This window comes from Podarcis erhardii, assembly GCF_964252035.2.
Source record: "Podarcis erhardii genome assembly, chromosome: 17".
In the NCBI taxonomy this organism is placed as follows: domain Eukaryota; kingdom Metazoa; phylum Chordata; class Lepidosauria; order Squamata; family Lacertidae; genus Podarcis; species Podarcis erhardii.
In genome coordinates, this window is record NC_138515.1 from 35,085,857 (window position 1) to 35,099,107 (window position 13,251).

General features: G+C 44.0%; 2 protein-coding genes across 5 annotated transcripts in view; one reads left to right on the forward strand and one right to left on the reverse strand.

Annotated features, from left to right (window-relative positions):
* The window catches only part of POLQ (DNA polymerase theta), a 40,727-nt gene extending 35,779 nt beyond the window's left edge, over positions 1 to 4,948 (forward strand). Inside the window, exons 28-30 of the mRNA XM_081844692.1 lie at positions 574 to 727; positions 2,367 to 2,482; positions 4,010 to 4,948. Of these exons, the coding sequence (XP_081700818.1) occupies positions 574 to 727; positions 2,367 to 2,482; positions 4,010 to 4,123 (384 nt within the window). The 3' untranslated portion in view covers positions 4,124 to 4,948. The remainder of the gene's footprint in view (positions 1 to 573; positions 728 to 2,366; positions 2,483 to 4,009) is intronic.
* STXBP5L (syntaxin binding protein 5L) overlaps positions 1,505 to 13,251 on the reverse strand; it is a 100,113-nt gene continuing 88,366 nt past the window's right edge. For 3 of the 4 annotated variants that reach the window (XM_081844825.1, XM_081844824.1, XM_081844826.1), the window contains 2 exons: positions 10,625 to 10,845; positions 7,577 to 8,215 (listed from right to left, as the gene is read on the reverse strand). In XM_081844825.1, coding sequence (XP_081700951.1) covers positions 8,174 to 8,215; positions 10,625 to 10,845 — 263 coding nt within the window. In that variant the 3' untranslated portion in view covers positions 7,577 to 8,173. Of the gene's footprint in view, positions 2,540 to 7,576; positions 8,216 to 10,624; positions 10,846 to 13,251 lie in introns of those variants that run through there. The other variant, XR_014152057.1, reaches the window with a different exon arrangement.

Here is a 13,251-nt window from a genome sequence, read left to right on the forward strand (position 1 = left end):
CTGAGCAGGGAGATCCATTGAGCTAGCTGAGTTTTACTCTCCCCCCAGTGATATTACTGTGCCCATTCAATCTAAGATGAGCCAGCTTAAATTTAGTTTGCACACTTCTTGTGCATGTTGGATCTCCTTTTTGCTGGAGGAGCTTTCAGGGACCAAGGTGCCCTCAACTGTCTTACTGAAACGGCAAGCAATACCAGAAGAATATAGCAGTTTTCCATAGCTGCTCCTAACATTTCCTTCTAAAACTTCAGAATCCACTGCTGTTTTCAACTAGTTGTGCATTGCAGCTGAGCAGGGATTGGAGGGACTGTGCAAAGCTGAAGGTTACTTTTGGGATTCTTGCTTTCTGCAAGGCTTTCTTTCCCATCTGTTCTCTCCCTGCTTGTCCCACTCACTCAGGCTTGAGATGTGGAAGGAAGACTAGACAGCTGCAATTTCCTCAAAACTTCTGTCCCTTCTATTTCTTCTTTTAGGGGTTCAGGCTGTCCACTTCAGAAACTCTGCACTGAAAAGATTTGTTGTTGTTGGGGAGGGGAAGTTGGCTTCTTCTTCTAAGTCATCTTGTAACTTTAGGCAGAGAGGCAAGCTGTGAATACTGTCGTCCAGGGCTCTGCAGCGGATATTGTCAAAACAGCCACAGGGAATATTCAGGCTCAGCTGGAATCTTTCCCTTCAGCAGTAAAATCTTATGGACACTTGGAGAGCTCGTTCCAAAAAAGACAAACGGGTATGTTTTCTCCTCTGGCTTTGTATTTGGTAGCAAATGTTCCTAATCTAAAAATGTTACTGGGTGGGGGATAAATAGGCAGTGTTCTCTTCCGAGAGCCGCCTCTTTGTATGAAACAGCTGGATTTGGGCTGCATGTATGCCAGTAAAATGATTTCAGATGGTGGGTTGCCCTGATTGTCCAGTGCTCATTTACATTTTCCTGATCCCTTGAGCAAGGTTCTGAGGACTTTGAAGAATTCGAGGTATGAGGAACTCGTGGATTAGACCCTGCTTCATCAGATAAAAGACTCTACGACTCACGTGGCTTGTTGTATTAGAGGTGATGGCATTAGCCAAGAAAAATGGATTTTTCTTAAATTACAGCAGCAAGGGCACTCATTCATGATTTATTTCATTTATGATTCTATGCAAGGGACAGCATAAACTTTGAAAACAGCTTCCTAGTGCTAGAAAGTGCCCTAGGTAAAACAAGTAGAATTTTACCTTTTTTTATCCAGCATTGTGGGGAAAAACAAAGAAAGAAATACACTTTGCAGAACATTCATTTATTTAGGGGCTGCAATAACGTTTGATGCCTGCAAGAGTGAATATTTTGAGGATAGGTAATACTTTTTCATCATGTTCAAATATACTTTAAAACTGCAGTAAAATGATAAATGATAACCAAATGACCCCTGAAAAGCTTCATAATATATATGATAAATGTTGGAAAAGTAGCAGCTTTATCCATATAGTGGCTTTTGGTTTCAAAATACAGAAAATAATGAAACTACAATTAAATCTTAATGCTACTTTATTCTTGTTAATTAATGCAGGTACCTGTACAATAATAAAAACTAATATTCTATATGATTGTTGCAGTCTAAGAATATATTTATTTTCGCCACCCATCTGACTGGGTTGCTTTATGCTAGTTGCTGGAAAAAAGACTCAAATCCGACTTGGAATGGGAACAAAAAATGTACAATACACAGTTATGGCCAAATTTACAAGCTATTTTAAGACTGAAAGGTAGAGGCAGAATTAAACAGAATGAATTGAACACTGGCATTACAAACACATGATTTTCCCAGATGCAAAGATATTTGATACAAAATATAACAAATTATGAATAATATACTTTCCATATTTCTTAATTTTTAGAAACATTCTTATATAAAACTAAATATTATTTAAAAACTTATATTATCCAATACAGGAACAGAAATACTAAAGAAATAGAAATGCTAGAGCAGTAAAGAAGTAAAGCCATCACAATTATATATCTTTCTTCAAATTCTTTTTTATTCAGTTTTACACTATACATTTGAATTCAAACATTAGTCATAACCATCAACATTTAGGATTCCCTGAATCCTTAGACTTCCCTCCATCCCTCCGTGGTTTCCAATATCAAGCTATTTCTACTGCATCGTATCTTTTATCTCTCTCTCTTAAAACAATCCATTTTTACCTTAGTTTTTAGTACATCGACAAGCATCACTCAAATCCTGCCCAAGTTTTTAGTTGTTTACAGGCCATAACAATTATATAGCAATACAGAACAAATACAAATAATGTCTTGTGGTACATGTGCATTTGTATAGCTCTTACCATAAGCATTATTGAAGTCATTGTTTAGGTTTCCTTCTGCCTAGGAAAACCAGAGAGGATGGAAAAGAAGAAGATGATACATTCGGTACCTGGAGGTTTCTTCATCCTCCAGCTGCATGATGAGCTTCTCTATGAGGTTGCAGAAGACAGCCTGATTCAGGTAGGAGGAACTGGTTTTACTGAAAACTGGGGAGTGCATCCCTCTAATAGAATGTGGCTGGTGTGTTTGTTCACAGGGTGGATAAAAAATCAAAATATATTTTTTTCCATTTAAATCAGATTTTTAAAATAAAACATTTTGGAGGAAAAATCTTTCTAGAGATAGTTTTCTATTTCAATTACATTATAGTCCAAAGGCTATTCATCAGGAAATAAGGATTTGTTGTAAGCCTTTCATGTGTGCTAAAACTCAGTTAATTGTTTAACCACATCAGGTAACAAACATGGATACATATGCTATAATGTTACTGTTTTAGTTAAATAATTGGTTATTAAGGAAATGATTATTTGTCTCCTTCTAATAAAGTACAGCAGAAAAGTTGTCCTAACATAAACAGTTAACTTATTAAACCTCACAATAATTTCATAATTACCTATTTCTAATAGTATAAGCAAATCAGTAATTTTTGATATAACTGTAAAAACTACTCTGAAAATTAATTATTCCAAAAATGAAACCTTCCTCTGGTTGTAAATATTAAGATGATACCAGCAAGAATGACTCTTTCTGTAAAAAAGTGATTTAAATCAATTTGATTTAAATCAAATCCACCCTGTTTGTTCACCAGTGTTGGCTTCAATAAACTATAGAAGTACGATGGAAATATGGGTGCCATTCAGAGTTGTCACTGAACCAATCTATAGTATCTCCCAGTGTTTATATGTGATTCTCCTCTTCTCACCTTGTTGTGTTTGCAACAAATGACTTGTGTATTGGCTTTTTACTCTGCCGTAACTTGCAATTTACCTATACCTTATAACTGTTTTCTGTGGGTGTACAAAGCTGCATTTCTTGAAAGGGAGACACAAACTTGAGGGTGTGTTGTGAGCTTTTCCTGGGAGAGTTCTGGCTCCCAGAAATTTGCCTTCAGCTTCTCTGAATTTCAGCCTAATTCTGACCCGCTTTTAGAGGCGTTTCCAGATAGGATACCAGTTGGAAATGTCTGATCAACTGGACTAAATACCGTATTTTTCGTCCTATAGGGTGCACCGGCCCATAGGACGCACATCAGTTTGTTTGGAAAATTATTCCCCCCCCCCCGCCGCGGCTGCCGCCCCAGGCCTTGCACACGCCTGCCCGAAGCACGGGGCACCCTCCGAGGGCTCCGCGGGCTGCAGGCTTGCGCGCTCGGCGGGAGCTCCTGCCAGGCACGCAAGGCTTGCGGACACTCACTGGGGCTGCAGGCTGCTGCCAGCAAGCCTTGTGAGCCCGCGGCAACTCCCGCCGGGCTTGCAAGGCTTGCGGATAGCTTCCTGAAGCCTGGAGAGCGAGAGGGGTTGGTGCGCACCGATGCCTCTCGCTCTCCAGGCTTCAGCGAAAGCCTGCATTCGCCCCATAGGACGCACACACATTTCCCCTTCATTTTTGGAGGGGGAAAAGTGCGCCCTATGGGGCGAAAAATACGGTAAACTGCGGCCCTTTCTGCCTTATTGTCCCACTGATTCTTCAAAGTGCCTTGTCCTTTAGGTGGCACAGATTGTTAAACATGAAATGGAACACGCTGTAAAACTCTCGGCGAAACTGTCGGTAAAAGTCAAAGTTGGGCCCAGCTGGGGAGACCTGCAAGAGCTGGAGTTGTGAACAGGTAATATAGAAGTTTGTACTGCACTGCCTGATGCAGCAGCGAAGTGCAAGACATCTCTGACGAGCCTGGACAACGGGATCCATTTCTTTCAATGACAATTTTGAATTCTCATATGAATCTTTAAATTGCACTTCCCCAACCTGGTGCCCTCCATAGTCCAATTCAGTTAGAGGGTGACGGGTTGGAGAAGGCAGCTCTAAATGTCGTGTGTCGCATAACTAGAAATCACAATGAAATGCAAAGGATTTAAATTAATTCCTAGTAATATATTTATTTATTTGAAGGCCTACAATTTTTCTCTTTCATAACTGACTTGGGAGAAGCATTCTGAGCTTTGACATTAGCTTTTCCAGCTGGGATCCTCTGGAAAATTTGATTCCCCGGCTGCTTGTGTCAGTTCATTCCCCCCCCCCCAAAAAAAAACCACATTTCACAATGTGCGCAGCTGAATATACAATTGAGGGCAGCTATAGCTCAGATTTCTGTGATACTTGCATCTTTCAAAAAAAAAAAAAGGATGACATTCTCCTGGGAATTCATACATGCATATGACTCACTGCATTATGCACAGGAGACAGTAGAAGACATTGGCAGACTTTCCAAAGTGTGCACAATTCAAAAGCAGTAAATTTGTGAAATAGGTTTGCTTTGAGAAAATGAACTTTCTCTGATTTTCCTGTCTCTAAAGCAGGTAGCAGCATCCTGTGATTCTGGCTCCTGTTGTGGGTTTTCTGCTAGCATTTTAACCAATGAATCGTTTGCTTTGTAAACTATGATATTATTTCATTGCTGTGTAAATAATAAACAGATTTTTTATATCACTTTCCTTCGCTGGAGCGATACTTGAAAAAAGGAATAGCACTGTGCTTTGACAGGTAGGCCACCTGATATATTGTTAGATGCCTGCGGGTTGTTTTTTTAAAAGTTACACTGATTTTTGTATTTGCGGTATTTATAATTTTATGTGTGCATGTGAGTTTTAGATGTGTTTTATCAATAATTTCTTATGTGTACTGCTCACGGGGTCCTCGCTGCGGGAGCACATTCATCTCGTGCTATACCACCTGCACTTGCTACCGGTGGAGTATAGGATAATAATTAATAATAATAATAATAATAATAATACAGTGGTGCCTCGCAAGACGAAAAGAATCCGTTCCGCGATTCTCTTCGTCTAGCGGTTTTTCCGTCTTGCGAAGCAAGCCCATTGACAGCTTAGCAGATTAGCGCTATTAGCGGTTTAGCTGCTTTTAGCGATCAGCTGTTAAGCGGCTTATCAGCGGAACAGCTGATAAGCGGCTTAGCGGCTTAGGAAAGGGGGGGGAGCGAAAAAAACCCGCGGGAACTCGCAAGATTTTTTCGTCTTGCGAAGCAAGCCCATAGAGAAATTCGTTTAGCGAAGCGCCTCCAAAACGGAAAACCCTTTCGTCTAGTGGGTTTTCCGTCTTGCGAGGCATTCGTCTTGCGGGGCACCACTGTAATAATAATAATAATAATAATAAACATTTTATTTATATCCCGCCCCAATAAAATGACACACATTCTAAAATCATTTCATTATAAAAATTAATTTAAATTACATTAATGGCAACCAATTGGGCTAGAGTTCTGTGAGGATTACCAAAGGAGGGGGTCAGACTGTGCCTTGGCCAAAGGCCAGGCGGAACAGCTCCGTCTTGCAGGCCCTGCGGAAAGATGTCAAGTCCCCCAGGGCCCTGGTCTCTTGGGACAGAGCGTTCCACCAGAACGGGGCCACGGCCGAAAAAGCCCTGGCTCTGGTTGAGGCCAGCCTAACCTCTCTGTGGCTCAGGTTTAGGATCAGGTTGAAGGTGCTGATTTTAACCTTTAAAGCCCTATAGGGCCTAGGACCCTTGTACCTACGGGACCGCCTCTCCTGGTCTGCCCCATGGAGGACCTTAAGGTCTGCAAATAATAACACCCTGAAGATCCCAGGCCCCAGGGAGATCAGACTGCCTTGACCAGAGCCAGGGCTTTTTTGGCCGTGGCTCCAATCTGGTGGAACACTCTGTCACAAGAGACCAGAGCCCTGCAGGATTTGACATCTTTCCGCAGGGCCTGCAAGACGGAGCTGTTAAACCAGGCCTTTGGTTGGGGTTTGGTCTGATTCTTTTCTTTCTGTATAGGAACAAGCATTAAAGAGGCCTCCTGGCCCTTTATAAGACCAGTGGCAACAGTTGTCCCTGGAGAATATTAATTTTGCCCATGGACTGCATCTGTCAAGATTTTAATTTGCTCTGAACTAATTTTAAGATGTATTTTAATTAATTGATTGCCTGTTTTTATGTTCTTTGTATGCTGTGTTAGTTTTATGAGCTTGGCTTCAGCAGGGGAGGGCGGGGTACAAATAAAAATTTACTATTACAGTGGTGCCTTGCAAGACGAAAATAATTCGTTCTGCGAGTCTCTTCGTCTAGCGGTTTTTTCGTCTTGCAAAGCACGGCCATTAGCGGATTAGCGCTATTAGCGGCTTAGAAAAAGGAAAAAAAGGGGGAGGACTCCCATAGGGAAGCAAGCCCATAGGGAAATTCGTCTTGCGAAGCGCGTCGAAAAACGGAAAACCCTTTCGGCTAGCGAGTTTTTCGTCTTGCGAGGCATTTGTCTTGCGGGGCACCACTGTATTAGAAACCTCATGATTAACTAAAAATGATAAGGTTCCACTTTGTTTGCATGAGTGCATCATATACAATTTATGCAACCTTAAAAGCCCCAAGTGGCAGACTCTGGGTTTCCAAATTTTAGTGGCATAAAACTACCCTAAAACCGCCTCTGATACAAACTTGGTAGTTGATTGGCAAACTAAAGAGGTTTCATACTAAATAGTGGGCCAAGCCAGCAGACTGGACAAAGACCCATGGTTTGGGACTTTTGCCCCCAAAGTGGACTCTGGTCCAGACACTTTGGGGGGCAAACAAGCGCCCCGAGGAGAGATCCCCACAGCTGGAAACCCCAAGATCCCAAAGGGCCCCAGCAGAAAACAGACCCTGACCGGGACGCCAGTCAATGATCGCCCGGCTGCTCTAGAACATTGCTGAGACAACTTGGATGTTTGGCTTCTGCTGCAGGAGCACTGCCCACAGAATCAGAGTTGGGATCCTGAGGGTCATCTAGTCCAACCCCCTGAAATGCTGGAACCTGGTCCCGAATCCTCACCTCAGACTCCCTCCAAGGCACCTTCCGATTTCCCCTTTATGGGGTCATCAGTCTCCCTCAGTGTTTGGCATGCTTACAGATCACAGGGGTTGATTTCTTGGCCTAAACTGGTTCACTGCTATATTTTCCAACACTAGGAAAGCAGCTCGTATTTATACAATCCTGCTGCGATTTCCAATCGCCAGCAAAGGTTCTCCTTTCTCACAGCTACATGATGTCCTCTTGGGCTTTGACTAACGTTGACCGCTGCATAAATAAAGCACCATCATTTGGCCACGGAAGTTTAATCTTACTTTATTTTTCTACTAATGAAATGCACAAGTGTTTTCAAACTAAGATTGTCTACAGAAAAGGAATGTCAAATGAGAGGAATGCAGGGCATTGTCTGTTGAGAGCAACATGCTTGAGATGTACGGACTAATTTGCTATAAAAAGAAAGTGTTGCTGCTTATTTCTTTTGTGGAACTTAGAAGGAAATCCCTTTTCTTCAATCACAGCATGCTTTGCTTTTGCGCCTTTTGTTGTATGAGAAGTCAATTAGTCATGCAAAGTTTTAAAGTTTAAATGCATTAACAATCTATTTTGTACAGGACATTTTAAACTATCGACAGGCCTCCCCACAGTTCAAACCTAATTCCAGTGAAATCATTACCTGTTAAAGATGATTGTTCCGGTGGGAGTTGGGAGGAAGAGACTTGATTACAAAGACCCACCACGTCTAGGTCTCTGAAAAAGTTCTCACTTGATCCTCTAGTGTGAAAGGGATTCCAAGGAGCTGCTTCTGTCCCCAGTGACTGGATTTTTAGAATAAGGCCTCAAGGTCCTTTGACTCCTGTTCTCAGTACACAGAAGTGTTGCTTCTTTGTGGTTAAAAGTCAAAACTGGTACCATTTTTTGTCCTTGTATTTCAACATTACCTGCAGGAGTGAAAAAGCAATATTATCCGAGAGACACAAATGAAGAAGTCACAGTTCAACATTGATTCCCAATATTTTGTAGCAGAGTACACCTCTTCCGGGGACGCGGGTGGCGCTGTGGTCTAAATTGCAGAGCCTAGGACTTGCTGATCAGAAGGTCGGCAGTTTGAATCCCTGCGACGGGGTGAGCTCCCGTTGCTCGGTCCCTGCTCTTGCCAACCTAGCAGTTCGAAAGCACTCCTAAGTGCAAGTAGATCAATAGGTACCGATCCAGCGGGAAGGTAAACGGTGTTTCCGTGCACTGCTCTGGTTCGCTAGAAGCGGCTTAGTCCTGCTGGCCACATGACCTGGAAGCTGTACGCCGGCTCCCTCGGCCAATAAAGCGAGATGAGCGCCGCAACCCCAGAGTTGGCCACGACTGGACCTAATGGTCGGGGTCCCTTTACCTTAAAAAGGGATGCGGGTGGCGCTGTGGGTTAAACCACAGAGCCTAGGACTTGCTGATCAGAAGGTCGGCGGTTTGAATCCCCGCGACGGGATGAGCTCCCGTTGCTCGGTCCCTGCTCCTGCCAACCTAGTAATTTGAAAGCACTTCAAAGTGCAAGTAGATAAATAGGTACCGCTCTGGTGGGAAGGTAAACGGCGTTTCCGTGCGCTGCTCTGGTTCGCCAGAAGCGTCTTAGTCATGCTGGCCACATGACCCGGAAGCTGTACGCCGGCTCCCTCGGCCAATAAAGCGAGATGAGCGCCGCAACCCCAGAGTCGGTCACGACTGGACCTAATGGTCAGGGGTCCCTTTACCTTTACACCTCTTCCGCCCACAAGCGGGGTTAACATTCGGTAGCTGAAAATGAATTGAGGCAAGCCAAGTGACACTGGCTATTACTGGCCAATACACACTCCATCTACCCCACTGATGTCTAGATGAGAAGCCTCATGTCATCAAATTCTACTCAGTATTGATCCAGAGCAGATTCCAGTGTATAGTTAGCAGGGGAAAAACTTAAACACGTTGCAGGATTCCCCAAAAATAAACCAGAGGAAATTGTATTTCATCCAGCAGAGCTTTACAGCTACTGAAAGCAAATGAGCATAATGGTCACAAATCCAATACACTGAGGATTGGCACTGTCCATAAGAAATCCGGTTGCAGCAGACTTAAACTTACAATAGCGAATAATAATAATAATAATAATAATAATAATAATAATAATAATAATATATTATTTATACCCTGCCCATCTGGCTGAGTTTCCCCAGCCACTCTAGGCAGCTTCCAACAAAACACTAAAATACAATAACCTATTAAACATTACAAGCTTCCCTAAACAGGGCTGCCTTCAGATGTCTTCTGAATGTCAGGTAGTTGTTTGTCTCTTTGACATCTGGTGGGAGGCCATTCCACAGGGCGGGCGCCACTACCGAGAAGGCCCTCTGCCTGGTTCCCTGTAGCCTCACTTCTTGCAATGAGGGAACCACCAGAAGGCCCTCGGTGCTGGACCTCCGTGTCTGGGCAGAATGATGGGGGTGGAGACGCTCCTTCAGATATACTGGACCGAGGACATTTAGGGCTTTTAAGGTCATCACCAACACTTTGAATTGTGCTCGGAAACGTACTGGGAGCCAATGCAGATCTCTCAGGACTGGTGTTATATGGTCTCGGCGGCCGCTCCCAGTCACCAGTCTAGCTGCCGCATTCTGGATTAATTGCAGTTTCCGAGTCACCTTCAAAGGTAGCCCCACGTAGAGTGCATTGCAGTAGTCAAAGCGGGAGATAACCAGAGCATGCACCACTCTGGCGAGACAGTCCGCAGGCAGATAGGGTCTCAGCCTACGTACCAGATGGAGCTGGTAGACACCTGTCCTAGACACAGAATTAACCTGCACCTGCATGGACAGCTGTGAGTCCAAAATGACTCCCAGGCTGCGCACCTGGTCCTTCAGGGGCACAGTTACCCCATTCAGGACCAGGGAATCCTCCACACCTGCCCGCCTCCTGTCCCCCCAAAACAGTACTTCTGTCTTGTCAGGATTCAACCTCAATCTGTTAGCCGCCATCCATCCTCCAACCGCCTCCATATAATATAATAAGTCTAAACCTTAACACTAAGCATACTGTGTACGGAACACCACACCAGAAGGAAAAGAGACAGAGAAACCCAGGCTCCTTCTGGCCCTACTTTTATAATCAGCACGATATTGACAAAAAGAGATAAGAGAACCAGTTTAAGCCAGCTGTACTCAGCTTCTCGGAAGGAATAACCCAAACATCATGAAGTTTCTTTCACACAGAGAAGCTTCCAGAACCCTCTTGAATTAAGCAGAATAGGAAAGATCTCTACACATCAGATCCATAATGTCTGCGCCAAAAAATGCAAACTGACGCCTCGTTCGAGGACCACCGCTCACCTCATGTGCATGTTTGGAGAAAGCTTCTGCACTGGCCATCATTCTCGCCGTCCTTTCATCGAGTTCCCCCAGTTTCTGCCCCCTCTCATCCAGAGCAATGCGCGCCCGAGCCAGCTCTCCGATGGCACTGCCCGCGGCTCCTTTCACCCCTTCGACGCCACCCGATCCGGGGATGTGCTGAGCAAGACTGCGAGATGCTTTTCCTGCCGTAGCCTCGCCAACTACAAAGAGAATTCAGAACTGAATCAGAGGGTTTTCTTTCTATACTATCTTCCCCCCCCCTTTGTTGATGCTATTTTGTAAAAAAAAGGGGGTGGCGTTTGCCCTCCTAAGTGACATCATGCTGGGTCATCAGGAAAGGGTTAAATGAGTGTGAAGTGATTGGCCAGTGGGAACCCAAGGGGAGGAGTTAGTTAGCGCTGGAGTTGTTGGGGAGTCAGTCGGGTGTTAGAGAAGGGAGAGGAAGGTTAAGTCTGTGGGTTGGGATAGTTTGATGTGAGGGAGTGAGAGAATCTGTTGAGAGGAGTCAGATAGACAGTTGGGATAATCAGTTAGAGGTAATAGGAAGGTATAGGCCAGTAAGGAAACTAAGATTAATAAACTGACAAGAAAAATTATCTGAAACCATGAACTTGTTAAGGCTTATAAAATAAACTTGTTACCCCGGTCAAATTGGTGAAAATGTACAAAACGGGAAACAAAGTTTGTTGGAAATGTAAAAATAAAGATGGGGACCTTTATCATATGTGGTGGGTATGCGAGAAAATGAAAAGATTTTGGAACCTGATATATGATGAATTAAAGAAACTTTTTAGATACACCTTCCAAAAAACCCCAGAGGCATTCCTATTAGGGATAATAGGGGATGAAATAAAAAAAGAAGACCATAAGTTATTTCAATATGCAATGGTGACAGCTAGGGTCCTTGTAGCACAAAAATGGAAGTCATCAGAGATTCCAACAGTTATGGAATGGCAGGTAAAACTTTTTGAATATGCTGAATTAGCAATAATGACGAATAAAATTCGACACCAAAAAGGGTCAAAGTTCACAGAAGAATGGAGTAAATTTATGACATATATAGAATTGAACTGCAGAAGTTTAAGAACTACAGCAGGACTAGGATAATTCCTGTGACGTGTGTAGAAAAGCAGAAGAAACTGTAAGAGGAGATGTACATTATGAAAACCACAAGTGGGAGGGAAGGAAGTCAAGGCGCGATTTAGCGCAATGTAAATAAGATGACATTAAGAATGAATGTAAAGATTGTTTTACTTTGTTTTTTGGAAAATGACAATAAAAAGTATTTTAAAAAATTAAAATAAACTTGTTTATTTGGTTTAATGTTAACAACTGTCTGGACTCCATGTGTACCCGAGAGAAACGGGTTGGTCGCAGGTGGGAAGCGATCACAGCGGTGGCCCAGGGATCAATAGACCGTCAAACGTCCGGGGACCCTGTGTGATCGCCACAGGGGGGGGGGAGAAGATTTCCCTTCAACATATCTATTCAATACAGCCAACATGTTATTTCATGCCCTCTTGCTGAAACGCTGTACTGACAGTTCAACAGCCTGGGGCTGTCGTGCAAAAGCGGCTCCATCTTCTGAAGGGATAATTATTTCATTTTATTAATCAGTTATATCCTCGGTTTTCCTCCAATGAGCAGTGACAGGCATGGTACTCCCCCACTCCATATTATCTTCACAACAACCCTGTAGCTCAGGCTGAGAGACACCAATAGGCCCAAAGACCAATGAGCTGCATGGCTGAGTGGGGATTGGGGCCCCGGTCACCCAGGTCCTCGTCCAACACACTAACCAATACGCCACCCTAGAATACTCAACTGAGACACAACTCTGTCTCCCCAGAGGCTCACTTCCCTCCTCCCCACACTTAGGGGAAAATACTCACACAAGGGAAAGGTAGCAAGAGTCTTTGGAGAAAGTCTTACCTGTTAGATCAACTTGTGAACAGTGACAAGGGATGCCATTTCCCCTTCCTATCTATGCAGAACCCTGGCCATAGCCCTTGGCACACTAAAGGTAAAGGGACCCCTGACCGTTAGGTCCAGTTATGACCAACTCTGGGGTTGCGGCGCTCATCTCACTTTGGGTCATGTGGCCAGCATGACTAAGACGCTTCTGGGGAACCAGAGCAGCACACGGAAACGCCGTTTCCCTTCCCGCCAGAGCGGTACCTATTTATCTACTTGCACTTTTTGGTGAGCTTTCGAACTGCTAGGTTGGCAGGAGCAGGGACCGAGTAACGGGAGCTCACCCCGTCACGGGGATTCGAACCGCCGCAAGTCCTAGGCTTTGTGGTTTAACCCACAGAGCCACCTGCGTCCCACACCAACTTGTGGAAGATCTGTTTTAAATTAGTGGTGTCAAACATAGTACAGTGATACCTTGGTTCTCAAACTTGATCTGTTCTGGGAGTCCATTCGACTCCTGAAACCATCCAAAAACCAAGGTGCAACGTCTGATTTGCTGCAGGAGCTTCCTGCACTCAAGCGGAAGCCACGTTTGGTTTCCGAAAAACGTTTGCAAACTGGAACACTTGCTTCCAGGTTTGCGGCATTCAGGAGCCGATTGGTTTGGGAGGAAGCCGTTCAAGTGCTAAGGT